The sequence below is a fragment of the Dendropsophus ebraccatus genome, chromosome 8 (assembly GCF_027789765.1).
Source record: "Dendropsophus ebraccatus isolate aDenEbr1 chromosome 8, aDenEbr1.pat, whole genome shotgun sequence".
NCBI classification, from domain to species: domain Eukaryota; kingdom Metazoa; phylum Chordata; class Amphibia; order Anura; family Hylidae; genus Dendropsophus; species Dendropsophus ebraccatus.
The window spans coordinates 41490442-41506496 of NC_091461.1; the positions used below are offsets into that span (position 1 = coordinate 41490442).

General features: G+C 39.5%; 1 protein-coding gene across 5 annotated transcripts in view; it reads left to right on the forward strand.

The window, feature by feature from the left end:
- FGFR2 (fibroblast growth factor receptor 2) overlaps nucleotides 1–16055 on the forward strand; it is a 74367-nt gene that overhangs the window by 37915 nt on the left and 20397 nt on the right. For 4 of the 5 annotated variants that reach the window (XM_069980249.1, XM_069980250.1, XM_069980252.1 and 1 more), the window contains exons 3-6: nucleotides 1169–1435; nucleotides 1862–1942; nucleotides 2109–2278; nucleotides 10667–10790. In XM_069980249.1, the coding sequence (XP_069836350.1) occupies nucleotides 1169–1435; nucleotides 1862–1942; nucleotides 2109–2278; nucleotides 10667–10790 (642 nt within the window). The remainder of the gene's footprint in view (nucleotides 1–1168; nucleotides 1436–1861; nucleotides 1943–2108; nucleotides 2279–10666; nucleotides 10791–16055) is intronic. The other variant, XM_069980253.1, reaches the window with a different exon arrangement.

Consider the following 16055-nt stretch of genomic DNA (forward strand, 5'->3'; position numbering starts at 1 on the left):
ATGGTTAAGATAAAAGCTAGATTCATAGCTGAAACTAGACCAGTATATGTCATAGAACTGGCTGTGCTGTATGCTGACATATATAGCATACCCTTGCCAGATTCACTGATGTCAAAAGACTAAATATATTTCGAAGATGACTATGTCCAATATAAAAGAAGTGAAACCCCATTCAGCATTAATGACTCCTTCCGATAGATCTATGGCAAGGTGGCGAGGAGGCAATGATCATCCTGAAAAACATTGGAGCTAGAATTTCACACTTCTCAATCAGAAATTTATTATAAGATCCATAAAAGATACACTATACAATTAAAAAAAGCCAACGCATTAAGTTATAAGTCATAATACTTTTTTTCATTCTATGATGTGACATGTTTTTTTTTATGGATCTTCAACTAAGTGATCTGGAAGTACCAGATTCCAGCTTCAGGTCAAGAGTGATTTTAGTATGGTAGTGGGCTTCCTTATTTTCTGGTCCCCATGCAGCTACATGTTTAGGATGTGCGAGGGCTTCCTTCTGACCCTCATGCTACTGTACAGGTTTTAGGATGGTAGTGGGCTTCTTTACTTTCTGGTCCCCATGCAGCTATACATGTTTAGGATGGTAGTGGGCTTCCTTCTGACCACCATTCTACTGTACAGGTTTTAGGATGGTAGTGGGCATCCTCACCTTCTTGGCCCCGTGCAGCTATACATGTTTAGGATGGTAATGGGCTTCCTTCTGACCACCATTCTACTGTACAGGTTTTAGGATGGTAGTGGGCATCCTCACCTTCTTGGCCCCGTGCAGCTATACATGTTTAGGATGGTAATGGGCTTCCTTCTGACCACCATTCTACTGTACAGGTTTTGGGATGGTAATGGGCTTCCTCACCTTCTGGGCCCTGTGAAGCTGTACAGGTTTCACATATGTTATATCCTTCTGGAAATAAGAGGTGTTCTGGTTCAGCAAATAGAAGGGTGCATTGTGTGTCTTTACATTGGAGCTTTTGGTGTTGCTACTACTATAATGCATGGTTTGTTTAACCTCACTAATATCTCTGCACAGCTTGTACACCAGCAAGTAGGACCTGCACTTCTTGCTGCGAATCGATTTGCTGTGGGTGCTTTACTGACATTTGGTGTCTTTCCCTTTCTGCTGCTTTTCCTCTATCCTTTCATGCAGAACCTCCAACCAAATACCAAATCTCCCAGCCGGATGTTTTTACCGTTAGCCCCGGTAAGCCACTTGATCTGCGCTGTCCTTACAACAACGTGTCCCTGGTGGTTTGGACTAAGGATGGGGTGAAATTAGAATCCAGCAATAGGACGGTGATTGTCATGAACTACTTGCTGATAAACGAGACGCTCCTCAGGGATTCAGGGCTGTATGCCTGTGCAGTGCATAAAGGCGGCCAAAGCAATGCACATTTCTTCCTTGTGAATGTCACAGGTGAGTGACTGGAGAATGGAGGTGTAACCTATCAGACCATAATACTCTGTATGTCATCATCATTTTGTTGCAAACAATGGACTGGATTTAACAATTTGCCAGTGAAAAGATAATTGAGCCCTCTGACTCCGCTGTATTCCTGGACTTAATACACCTTTAGTAATATGACCCTTACAATTTTTACCTCTTTTTGGGATATCCAAGAACTTTATAAAGATCCACCTAAGCTCACAGGGGGTCAAAGAGCTGTAGAATCACTTGCATGTGGTGCTAGCTTCTATGCCGCACAGCTTTCGGAAATTCACTTGCACAAGTCTTCATGTTTGGTTGTTAGACTTGACTACACTAAAGCAACCAACGTCCAATTACGACGTTGCTATTTTAAGGATTTCTGTTTATGGTGTGTTGTGTTCTTTTTTGTTTCAGAAGCCAGCTCTTCAGGAGATGATGAAGATGACAATGACAATGATGTCTCTGAAAATGTCATCAATGACATCAATAATATCAGTAAGTCTGCTGTTTTTTACATTAGTTTATATTGGTCTTGGCCATCCACCGTAATAGGGTTCCCAGGCCTGTTCTGGCTTTACAAGAAGAACATGTTATTTTTTCTTGGTTTACACCCTATATCAATTACACCAATTACAAATAGAATGTTTTCTCTTTGTTACAGAGGCTCCATACTGGACCAATCCTGAGAAAATGGAGAAAAAACTTCATGCTGTTCCGGCTGCTAATACAGTAAAGCTACGCTGCCCAGCTGCAGGGAATCCGCTTCCTACCATGAGGTGGCTGAAGAACAATAAGGAGTTCAAACAAGAACATCGGATAGGCGGGTACAAGGTAAGACGTTTTATATTGTATATTATGTAAGGACCCTATTTAAGTTTATACCAGTATATCCCAGTTCCTTTCTACTTTGATAAAGTGAATGTAAAGGACCAGGCAGACAAACATGTGTCTGTCTTCTCAATGATCTGATTTTGGTTTATATTTACTAGTATATAATGTATATTTTAGTATTTGTTACAATTTGGGCTGGACTCAAATATAATATTTTATTCCGTATATGGTGATTTGAAAAGGTGTCATGGTAAAAACAGCAAAAAAAGACATTGGGTATATAGAATGGAGCTTTACCTGAGATGCATGTACCCCAGAATTGTAAAGTGCTGCGGAATCTGAGCTATATAAATAAAAAATTATTATTATTATAGATATAATGCCCTTTTTCTTAAAGATTGCTTAAACAAATAAATGTCTTGATTATTATTATAGATTAAAGGGTTGTTTGAGATAAATTACAGTCCTGTTAATATATAGTTTTTCTCCATAATCGGACAAAAAATACCTCATTGTATGAGGATAATAAAAGAGCCAGGTGCAGAGCAGTTATCGGACCAGCAGAGCCATTAACAAGGGCAATTACCCTTAATAGCAGTAGTAGCTTCAGATATGATATAATGTTTGGGTGTGTTGGGACTTTGGCCATAATATTTGAAGAAGTTTAGTAAGTACCTTTATTTTTTTTTTAGCTTATGAGATTATGGCTGTATCCATGTTTTCCAGAACTCCCTATGGTGGCATGCAACTTCTCCAGCTGCCAGGAGTCAAATGTGGAGTGTTCGGGTTTTCAGAACCTTGACAAATCCAAACAGTTCACCAAGTCCACTCTACAGTAGCTGTAGATTTCTTATGAACACTGGTTATTAGATGTGCTCCAATCACATCACACCATTATTATTCTGGCCATAGTGCCCCTACGGTGCCTCTTCTGGCCATTGACTATGCTAGCCACCTTGCCCCATTGCTATACCAGTAGCAATATCCTGTCAATATGCCAGTCACAGGGCCATTTCATTATCAGCTACAGCTTTGCAGTAGTTCCCTCCTCTGAGCTTACCAGCCAGAAGAACTGCAAGTCCTGTTCTTATTGGAGATGGATTTGCTCCCTGCTAACATACAAAGGAGGAGGGATCCTTGTAGTTTCTATTATAAACATGGGTAGAAGCACCAGGCAGAACAGCCAATGCACAGATTTACTGTGCTGTATGTACTAACGTCTATTATTTGCTCACTGAACAGTCATACGTTACAGAGGTCTGTGAGTAATGTGACTGCTTAGTGAGCAGATAACACAGATTCTGTACACACAGGACAGCACAACGTGTTTCCATATAACTGCAATGACAGCTTCTTAGATACACTAGTTGCTTGTATTCTAACTAAAAAAAAAAGTAAATATTTTTTTTTCCTGCATCCACTAGATAAAAATGGCTTGTTAAGCATTCAAGATGTAGTCACAATAACAAAAATGGTAACTTCCTATTCACAGGCTGTTCAGATGCCCAGGAAGTGTAGAGGCTGAAAATATATTCATGCTTGTATAATCAGGATGTCCCTTGGACTTAAAATGCCTTCTGTTCTAAATTATAGAGATGTTAAGGGCTTTGATCTCTTCGTTGAGTAAAAGGTCTTCATGGAAACAAAATCATGATTAGCATCAGTAGACTGAATGTATATTAGTTGATAACAATATGAGAAGTATGGCTGGTACATTAGGACCCTATTGTGGAACTTTGAGTAACACAAGATCGTACACATCACATTTGTATGGTAACCTATCTTCTGTCGAATTACTTTGTAGCGAATGCACAAATCACATATCTGACTGAAAGCAATGATTAGCAACTGAACATTCTGGAGTCTCGATACATCCCTCAGACCAATGGAAGGAAATCATTTTTATTAATAGCAAATGTTTTTCTGGATCAAATAGGGAAAAAAATATGGCCTCATCCTTGCATTTTGCCATTCTAAAACAAATACTAAGTCTAATTACAAAATTATATAGGATTATAAAACTTCTTTAGGGTGCGTTCACACCTACAGGATCTGCAGCAGATCCGCAGCAGATTTGATGTTGTGTTCAGTTATTTAAATGAAATCTGCTGCGGATATGCAGCAGAAAATCAGCTGCAGATACTGTAGGTGTGAACGCACCCTTAAGAGTGAAATACAACAAGGAGCATAGCAGAAGATGTTGGTTGTTCCCCATGGGCTGCATTGAAACTTGGTGCCTGTAAGAACAAAATATTGAGTTATAAGCGTAAAACATACAAGCTAAATGGAATGTAATATACATAAATAAAAGCTAGACAAAAACTAGATGGAAGATCACTTGATTAGAGAAGAAAAAAACAAAGTTACAGAGCTAAAGATAAGAACTTACAGAGTGTTGAGAATGAGATGATAGTGTTGGATAACCAATCTGCATCTAGTATTCATTTTTCAGACATTGGACACAGGTGGAAGGTACACTTCTCTTATGTCAACTCAATAACTGACAAACAGTCCACCACTGAAAATATATGGTAGAATTTTTAAAAATGTTTTAACAATGACAAGGCTCCGCCCAGCTAAAGTGATATGTAATACCTGCTTCAGGGGAACCAAAAGCAGTTTAATGCAGAATGTTCCTTATTATTAGTTAAGTCTAAACCTCAGAGAATTCAGGACCCCATAAAGAGGAGCAGCAAAGTACCTCAAATTTTTCCCCCCTAAACATTGAATGATTCCACAGACATTTTTGTTCCCTCTCCTTGAAAAAACATCTTGTATCAATTAAATAATTTCCTTCATTTGTACGGGCTACGTTGTAACCAGAATGTTCAGCTATTAAACAAATATTGTTTTGTGTCATATGTGTGATTTGTGTACTCACTGGAAAGTGAAAAGGTTGGATAGACATCCTCTAAGTGTGGGGATTCCATAATCTTTGCCAGGGGTTGTAATGTGTAATCTGTGAACAGACTCATTTAGTTCTTGCTATAGAATCAGAGGCCGGAGGAAAATGCAAAGCTTCAGGTATAGAAGGATCCAACTAAGAGTTAACCCATACAATGTTGTATCCTATGAGATGTGGTAATGGAGCCGGGGGGGGGGGGGCTTTACTGTTCTTTACTCTTGCAAGCTTAGAGTTCTGTACACTACTTACACTTCAGCCTATGACGTGCCACTATATATCAGCTTTATGGGCCTTTTTTTATTGCACATTTATGTGTCAGGCTGAACACTGTGGTTTGAAAAAGTCCTTCAGATGCCCAGACAGAGGTATCATTGTTATGTACAGTAACAGTCCTGAGGTCAATGGACCTTAAAAGTCTGTTCAGCACACTGTGCAATACTCAACACTTTGACTCATGCTGTAATTGTGCTCTGTGGGTTGTGTACTGTACATTTGCTTTTTATGTGCTTATGTCTGCTGGAGTTCATACGTGAGCTAAGAGACGGCTGCGTGTTGGTACTCGTAGAGGTGCCTGTGTGTTTTCACTGCACATTTTTATAGCAATATGTAAGTGCTGAACCCCCTCCACAGGCTGGTCTCCCTCCCCGTCTGCAGTGTATATGTAAGCACTCTTGGGTGTGCGTTCAGCAGCTGTTGTATGTGTGTTTTCTCTTGTGTAAATGACTGTGTTGGGCATGTACCTTTTATCCTAGTCTTTGTATTCTCTACTCACTTTTACCTGTGTCCTGGTTTTTCAGTTTTGTTCCATTTGCTTCTTTCTTTGTTTGCTTTTCTTCTTTGCTGATGAGGCACAAAGCCATTTGTATACCTGGACATAAGAAACAAAGTGAAGTCCTAGACTAATAATGTCATTTTAAAATAGTAGCTGCTGCCTCGAAGGTACTTTACTTTGATGGATAGTCCATTACTTACTTTACTTTAGGACTTTTTGCTGTAAGAACAGGGCTAATACTTGAAACACTGTAAATTATAATGTTAAAGTGTAGCCTACATGTATCTATATAAAGAGCAAATATGAAGAGCATACACATTAGGATATATTATATTTGCATCATTCATTATATGCTGAGCATATTTGCCTCTGGGCACCAGTGCCTTATCTTGCCGCATTGCATGGGGAGCCTCCATGTAACAGAAAAATTATTTGATTTCTTTAACCCATTTCCCCCAGATTGGGATCGGGCAGCGGCACAGACCCACATTAAACAGTAGGTGCGGGCTTAGAGGCTCAACTGGATCAAGATGCTTAGCCACTACATTAGATGTCAGCAGACTAAAGAGCTGTTGAACTCTCGCAACTTTTAGATTACCTGTGGAATTACCTGTGTAGGTGCTGTATTTTTTAAATCCTAAAAGGAGCAAATTCAGTATCTGTATGTATGGTAGATGCAGCATGAGCAGTGTGTGTACCAAGTGTGGTGGGACTCATACGTGAGAGGTAGATGTCTTATTTCTGCTGTTGAGTTGTTTTATGATGACAGTTCAGCAATATGCATTACTACAGGAAAGACGTCTCATGAGAATTTGGTAAGACATTTTTATTCCCCCATGGTCCTTCCAAAATAAAATACAAATAAGATGGTGTTGATTATTTTTGTGAACATCTGATAGAATTTGCAAATGATGTGTCCATGTGCTCTGATCGTCATTCCTTTACCTTGTCCACCATATCAGATTGTCATGTTACTTTTGATATAGCCACAGTGTATTTAAAAGAAAACTCTGGGCAAGATAACTTTTTTCAGTTCTGGTGCCCATATTCTGACACTCAGGTCCCCGATCCCTGGCTGCTTCCTGGTGTACAGACAGTACTTAGGACGTGACTGCAGCAGTGTCCTGCCTCTGGCGATGATTGGCTGAGCAGTCCTGTCTCTAGACCAGGAAATGGACAGGGACCAGGAACCGGAGTGATGGAATGCGAGCTCCAGAGCTAGAGCCAGGGAGGTAAGTGGATGTTATTTTTTCACCTTCCCCATGCATTTTGAAAAAAGTGGTCCTGCCCAGAGTTCTCTTTTTTTGCAAACATATTTTGAGTTTTACAATTTTTCCAAAAATACAAACAAGATGTAACAGATCAGCCAGTTACATACAACAGTACATCATGGCTTGTGTTGTAAGCATAAGTAACTCCAAAATGCTCATCTCTTACAAAGAAAACGAAACCCTCCCCCCTCCCGACACAGGACCCCCAGGGCCACACCTATCTTGTGTACTGAAAAGGTTCGTTAAGTGGTAGTGGGCAACTGCAATGAACCCAAAGAATCAGCCAGATCAGCTCTCATCAGAGTTCTCTTTTAATGATATATTAAACTATGGAGGGTCAGCTTGTAACTGAAGCACATTTCCACATTGTAGTGTTTCACATATCTGCATAGTACACTGATATTAGTGCATTGGGAGTCACCGAAGTTGAGGGAGGACATGTTACTTGAGTGCAAATAAACGTGAAATGTATAGGAGAAAGGTGTTAGACCATTGAGACTGTATTTTATAATGTTAGCAGAAATAATTTTCAAGTATCGATCCCCCACAGGAAATAATAAAAAATATACAAGATTTTAAGAGTTTATAATCTTTTACACCAGAATGTTGCAAAATACATCTAGTCTGGCACAATGTTTTCTTATATGGTGCCAACAACCGTTTGTGAGATTTGTGCCCACCTTACACCTTATGTCTTGTGTGGCTACTTGATCCTTGATCACCAGACCCAGCGTTTCTTTGTCAGCCCCTCCCAAAAACCAAACTTGCTTCATCTCAGGACAGGTTTAACATTAACAGAATTCTGTTCCCACATCTGCTGGCCCCGATAAGTCGTTCCCGCCACAGCCCTTTCTACACAGGTTGATGAAGGTAAATAAAAGGCTGAACAAACAGTTTAATCGCTGGGAATTGCCTGAGTACACAGCGCTGATTGTAGCTGAGATGACTGCCCTGGAATGAAGGGCGAGTGTCCTGGAATTTAGCAAGGCCTAACACTTTTATTCAGGCCTTGAACCTACAGACATGCCTTCTGGCACCTCGATGAAAGCCAGTCACGTGTGTGTGCCTCCTCTGGACCTCCTCTGTCTTCTAGAGTCAGGATTAAGGGATCACTGGTGATTGACAGCTAATGACTTTAATGTATTTAATGGGAACACTGAGGCTGGGATGGGAGCTACAGCCCTTGTCATTTGGACTGTTAGGGCATGTACAGCTCCGTCCTACTGGGTGATTCTGTTTCTTCATTTTGCATGCCTGAACGACACAGGTGGATTTTTCCTGAGTGACCCATTAGCTGGAGATTAGTAGAGAAGCCCTGGAATGCAATTTTAACATGGAATATTACTGACGCTCTGTTGAAGATTTAATCTTCTAACCACTATTACCCTTGCGGTAATCTGCTCTATTACTGCCCAAGCTCCTTACTGTTCAGTCAACTATAGCGACAAGGAGAACTTTCTAGTAATCTGTTCACTATTAATATAACAGTAGACAGTGTGTATTGTTATAACATTCTGGGCTCTTTTACACTTAGTAAATTAGTCCATGTGAAAACTTAATATATCAGCTAATGATATAGGTTTGTTCCTACATCCGTCTGGTGTCGTTACTTATATTGCTTTATACTGGATGGCTGTAACTATTTTATAGTAAGAATTAACCTCATTATTTATCATCTTGAGTTTCAGGTTCCATGTTATCCCCTATCTATACCAGAGAATATACCAGAGCCCTATGAATAAGTAAAGCACACTTGGCACTGCCCTAAGTTTGATCATGCTTTCTATGCCATAAGAATATTGGGGGCATTTTGGATGTCGATCATGTTGAATAAATAGGCACTGTCTTTTGACCCATCATAGAGATATGTAAAAAATCAGTCAGGGTCTACATCTTCAGACCATGACCAATACCAGGAAAAAAAAACCAGGATATGTGCGCTAAGCATGTTCTGTCCCATCTTTATACATGTGACCGAGATTGACTCCTAATGCAAGTCTATGGCTCCTAATGTAAGTTTGTGACTCCTAATGCAAGTCTATGGCTCCTAATGTAAATGTATGAGACTCATATCACACGCACAGAGAGTGGGGAAAGAAACACATAACAGTACTCCCTGGGTGTTCTAGCTATTGTTTGGGATCTGAATATGCAAAAATCTAAATCTAAGTCTCTACAACGTGTCAAAAGTTTGTAAAAGTGACATGTACATTATCATTAATTTGGCACATTTTTCCGGTAATTTTCTGGTATTATCATTAATGCAAATTGTATCATAATATATACTATAGCTACATATGGCTAAATCAGTATTATTCATATGCTGCCTATTTATTCTCAGACTTAGTACTTTGATTTGTGTGGATGCAGTTTTACAAATCTTAGAAAAGACAAAAAAAAATGTAGGTTAGTGGGTGGGATGAACTCCTCTAATAAAGTCTTTGAACATGTTACGCACATATTGAAGAAGTTTTTTCGGGTGAATCATCCAGTACATAAAACCTAAGGCGTTAGGAACGTTCTGGGATCCCTTCCTATAAGTGACATGCAGAAGCCACTGCATAGTCTGGATTCCCCCGATCAGAGGTGTCCCTCATCACCCTAAAATGATTTCACAATATGAGCTGCTGACAGAGCAGAGGTCTCTGCTGAATAGGACTTTGTATACTCTGAAAGGAGGCTTGTTATTCCATTAAAATAAAGCGATACCTGTTCTCCCTTCCCCCACTCCATGCCATCACCAGCCCTGCTCCCCTCCTCTGCATTCCTCTGTCTCTCCGCTCTCTGCAATTCCTTCTTGATAGATAGAAGTTCCTCAGTCTGTAATTACATTTGGGACCAGTAATAGGCACCAGATTTTTTTTTTCTATAGGTTTGAAATGTATAGAGACCAACTGTGCTGTCTCTGTATCAATGAAGAATATACAGTAGTCTGAGCATCGGAAGAATTGTGAATACAGATGTAGCATAGCTTAACTGTTTGCGGCTGCATGCATAGTGATAACTCTCATCATGTATTCTTGTCCACTCAATTAAATAAAAAAAAATATATATATAAAAAAAATATATATATATATAAATATACAGTCTATATATATATATATATATATATATATATATATATATATATACACACAGTGTGTGTATATATATATATATATATATATATATATATACACACAGTGTATGTATGTATGTATATATATATATATATATATATATATATATATATATATATATAACACACACTGTGTGTGTGTGTGTGTGTGTGTATATATATATATATATATATATATATATATATATATATATATATACATATGTATATATATATATATATATTATTTTTTTATTATTTACATTTATTTAGACAATTATATTGTTGGCGTGAAATGCGAGTTGTTCATAAAATAATATATAATATCCATCTGTCTCCCCAGGTCCGCAACCAGCACTGGAGTTTGATCATGGAGAGCGTTGTGCCGTCAGACAAGGGCATATACACGTGCATTGTAGAGAATGAATACGGGTCAATCAATCATACATACAGCCTGGATGTCATAGGTGAGTAACAGGCAGCATAAAGTTCAGGATTCCCCTATGTGTTTTTATAGTAGTCAAATGTTGTTATAAACCTTTCTGGGGAACACATTACTAAGTGTAGACTGAATAATCTCCCCTGAACACACACAGACTGGAATGTACTGTTTATTATGTGGACTTATTCTGTAGAATGTTCTAATATTTTGAGTGTCTCACATATTATTTTTCATTGTTCTCCATCAATGTGGTTCATTCTGTTTTTGCATGTACATAAATATGGCGGTTAACATATAAAAAAAGATTACCCCTTATATCGGGGTATTGGAGGTTTCTGGACCTGGGGCATTGTAGTAAAGGGCGGCAGAAACACGCAAAGCCTTAGAATAAATGTTTCAGCAAGTATGTCAGGTATGTGTGAACGCTTTCTTCATGCATACCATTCACAGCAATGTACAAGGAGCTATTTGGTTTAGAAATCCCATAAAAATACAACATTTTAGCTTTAAAAAAATTACTCTGAAAAGTAGTTTGTTTTTTTTATAAAAAATAAATAAATCACATAGTGCTTTAGTGACCAATATACCAGATTACAAGACTTTTAGCCATAAATGCAACATTCAATAAAGGAGTGCTCAGAGTTTATTTAAAGGGGTAGTCTGAAGTCCTTTTTTTTTCTTACATTTCAACTTCGTAACCTTTACGGTTGACTCTGGCCCTGTAATACTGAGAGAAATCTTTGGTAAAGGTTTTGATTCCAGCATTTTAAAGTGGTATCCTTGAGTTAGAATGAAAATTTCTGGAGATGGATTGCACGCAAAGCACCAGAGTAGCACTAATGCTACATCCTAAGCATGTATCATTACAATTTCTGTCACACAGAGCTTCAGCAACATATCATGTAGGTAGCAGACTGCAGTTTCCCATCATGCACTGCTGACATTTACTGTAGTCTGGCTGCTGAAGAGTGAATCACCACCCTGGGGTGCACTTCATATTGTGGAGTCCCTCACATTAGTTGTTTCATGGACAAACAGCTCACCCTCTTATAACTTCTAGTGCTGCAACTGAGCATGCTCAACCAGAAAACTAAAGCTGAACTACAGGTCATAACCCCTTGTTATAAACATCACATATTGGCCCAGTAAGTGATGACCACTACTGAAACTACTGAAAAGATTCGATGATTACCGTATATATTGAAGATGTTACTTTGTATCGTATATCGTATATTAAAATGAGGTAAAGTTTGGTGTACTGGAATACTCTTTTGACCTGTTACAAAGAAAGCAGACCCAGCCGCCGAAAATATGGGTATCCATGTATACGACCGTACTGGGTCGGTACTGCGTGCAACTGCCATTCTGATCCAACTGGGCTCATGCACAATACCAACATGGTGTGGTTGTGCACATGCATACTCGAACTTCCGTAGGCTGAATGATTTTCACGCGTTCTGGGTCTACATACTTCGTGACAGGTAGATTTTAAATCTGGCGTGTGATATTTTCTGCTCCAGATCTGGTTAGAAAAAAAAAAGTCTGTGCAACTTTTTAATGTATAAACTGTAGTCTAAATAAACATGGTGCTGTCCATTCACATAGAGCTGTAAAGTAATATAAGAGGCATCGCAGTCCCCATACATTTGAATGGGGTATTGACCTAGTTTTGGATTTCTAATGCAGAATACACATCAGATTTTAATCCACCGTGTGAACATAGCCCTAGGATAGAGCCAAGTGGTTATGTCAGGATGCTTTGCTACCCGTTTATTCTATGACTTCCCAAATGTTAAACCTGACACTCTATCACAGAGGGCGGCCAGGAGCCGAGCAGGAAAATTCCAAATAAGTCTCCAGGAATAGGTTCTCCTTCCTGCCAAACTGGGCCCAGTAGTGCCATAGCTTACACAGTAAATTAGTTAAATTCAGCCGTGCTCTTGAACTTACACAAAGGACTGCTTTGTATGTGGCTCGATGGGCTTTTGGCATGCGTATGAACCCTTTCAAGGTAAAGAAATAGCCTTGCTTTCATGAAAGTTATAAGTTTGAATCCAGCACGCTTAATGTCTTATGCAATCTTTGGCTTTCTTGCAGTTGTCAAACTACACCTTCCATCATCTGCCTCTTACCTGCCAACATATTGCTTCTCGGTGCCGTAATAGACTATATCTGTTTTTCCCTATTGCAGAGGAGGAGTAACTTTTTCAACTTTCCTCAACTAGGTTACGGACCCAACAAGGATTTTCTTTTTGTTTAACCATAGACTGCAATAAATTGCACTTTTCGCCTCCATCTGAACCAGTATGATAGGATTTGTTTTCATTGTAGTGAGATAAGGTCCATGTATTTTTTTACTACCATGGCGGAAGATGGAGGCGGAACCAGTCAGCACAATAATGCATGTTCTGATTTCCCGCAGAGGGTGATAATGGATAAGCCAGGTGTACGGCCAAGGTAGTCTTGCCAAGGTAGTCTTGCTTATATTAAACCTTTCCTGCATTTAATGTAGACAATGAGTGACAGGATACAAAATAAAGGCCTGGTGTTCTACATGATAGCAGGAAATGAAGGGCGCGCAATGCTCTGTAGATTTGTGTGTGTTACGGAGGCGAGAATCTGCAGGACCATATTCAGAGATTGTTGATGACAAGATTACTAGATGTTCATTCTGTGCGTGTTATCCTGCCCTGACTTGCCTGATCGGCAGGTGGGGGAGAAGTTGTTGACTTGCATTGAGAAGGGTTAGGTGAGCCGGAGACATGACTGTGCAGAGCTCTACAAGCTGGAGGCATCTTTAACATTTTGACTGGTGCCGCGTGTATGGTGAGGAGTGCCAAGGAAATACCCAGAGTACAAATGGTAGTAGTTTACTGTTATGGATAGTAAGGCTGATCAGACGTGATCTTTTTTTCAAAAACAGTTCCATTTGCTTATCCAGTTTTGAGTTCTAGCAAAAGAAAAGTTTATGGGGTAAATTATGACTGGCATTTCAGACCTCAGTTGAAAGTAAAAGTGTACTGGAGTAAGATGCGTCAAATTTTTTAAATGCAGTATCCAATGCACAGCCGCTTTCTTGAAAAACAGCACCACCCAGGCCCCCAGGTTGTGTATGGTATTGCATCTCTGTTCCATTCACTTCAACAGAACTCAAGGACAAGAGTGGTGCTGTTGTCCTAAGCCTGCATAACTCCTTTGCGAGGTGCACACCTCTTTGAACACTTTGGTATCTATGCCAGCTACAAATTGGTAAAGATCTTTGACATAACTTCTGGTGTGAATTGGCATTCAGGCGTTCTGTGCACAGTCCAAAAATATGGACAATGGGGGACATTTATTAAGTCTGCCGTTTTCTGTGCCTGCAACTCCGACAGTACGGAGATTTATGTAGAGGCACACTGTCTCTACATAAATCCCGTGTGCACCAGTGCGTGCGCCAGGAAACCTACGCCAGCTCAGAGCTGGGGTAGGTTTCCTGACTATTTTGTCGCAAAAAAAATTATGAATTAAGCAGACCCTGAGAATTTATTTGCATCTGCCCATTTTACGATGAAAAATACGTATTTTTTTGCATGATAAATGTCCCCCAATGTGCTATGGAATGGAGTTCGGAGCTCCCGGCATTATGATTTGTGATGATGTCAGGAGCTGTGAAACATTTTACGTCTTCATACTACTATACAGATTCAACCGCGCAGAGTTATATGTACCCCTCTATGTCAATTTCAACCTGAATTTTAGGGATATTAATAGTATACTTCAGTCTAGTATTTTCTATGGTGCTAGGGATATATATTGGAACATATGATTTACATAATTTATAGGTACTCAATAAGGGCATCGAGGGTTCTGAGGACCAGGCCAGTTTCTGGCCCTGTTGTTGGTGTTGTCCCAGCTTGGCCTAGGAAGGCCTCCCTTGCTGGCCCCATTGCCCGATGTGCTTCTAGGGCAAAGGAAATGAAATCCTGCTGCTCAGCTCTGAAACCCAAAGCTCGGCAAGTGAAGGAAAAGCAAGAAAGTAAGACTTGTAATAACACCGTGGCTGCTCCCACAGGAGGCAAAGAGAGGGTTGTGGGGGAGCTGTAAGGTTCCAATTATGCAGGGATCATGTGCAGAAATCAGCCTTTTTTTTTTTTTTTAACAAAGTCAACTTCCCACAAAATGTTTGAAGGAGAAATGAAAAGGAGCATAGTTTCCAAGCCAGACTGCATTAAGCACGGCTTTCCAGCACTCACCGGCAGAGAGGAATTTGGTGGAGCTAGCACACTTGAAACCTGTTTGTGAAGGAACGGATAAGGGCACACCAAGGATGTGGTGCCTTGATACAGCAAATCCACTGCACATTGTTATTACACATGATTTCTAAAAACTGAGCCCTCTCTTGCCATAGGGGGGTTGGAAGTTTAACAAAGAACATTATGTGCTTTGTTTCTAAGGACAAGTCAGTCCTGTAGTCATCACACTAAAATAGTTTAATTTCCTTTAATTTAATTCTTACACGCAAAAGAAAAAAACAGCGGGGGCAATGTCGGAGGGAGATTATTACCCTGTCAGATTTTTTTTTTTTTTTTTGGAGCCTTGAAGAAGCTAGGAAGAAAAACTTACTTTGAGAACCTGTCAAATTGAGTCCAATCTGCATATTATAAAATAGATTGATATGTAGATGTATGATAAAAGCTCCAGGATAAGTTAGCATTTATTCATCTAAATCTAGGCTCATTCTGGTCTAACTAGTCAAGTGGGTGGTCCTACTTAGTAACTGACAGCTATCTATATGTAAGTGTGCATAAAGAGAGAGCTGTCAATCACAGAGTAGGACCACCTACTTGACGCCAGAAAGAGAGGGCTTTTCCACAAAATTGTATGTCTGTCTGCTCCGCTCCTCCTGCTCTTTGATGCCTGCTAATCGAACTACCTCTGCCCTTCACACTTACAAAACAGCCTTGATCCTTATAAAATCCCCTATACAAAATACTATATAGTTGGCCCTAGTACTTGAGAATCCTAGGAGTCCGGGAGAAAAAGTTCAAGGACATTGACTTCCCTTTTTTCTTTTTAAAACCATTCACCCGAAAAACACAGAATCTGTAAAAACTTGTTTTTAAGGAAATTCTAAAATAACTATAGAGGTGAATATTATTTGCATTTATAGCAATAAACACGGTCTTGTATCTTGCCTTGCATTAGTGGGCTGTGTGGCATCTATTTATACATCTGTAAATTTGACGTCTTCCCCTATTCTGTACACATCTGCTTTCATGTCGGGCTAAACAATGTCAACATGAAAACA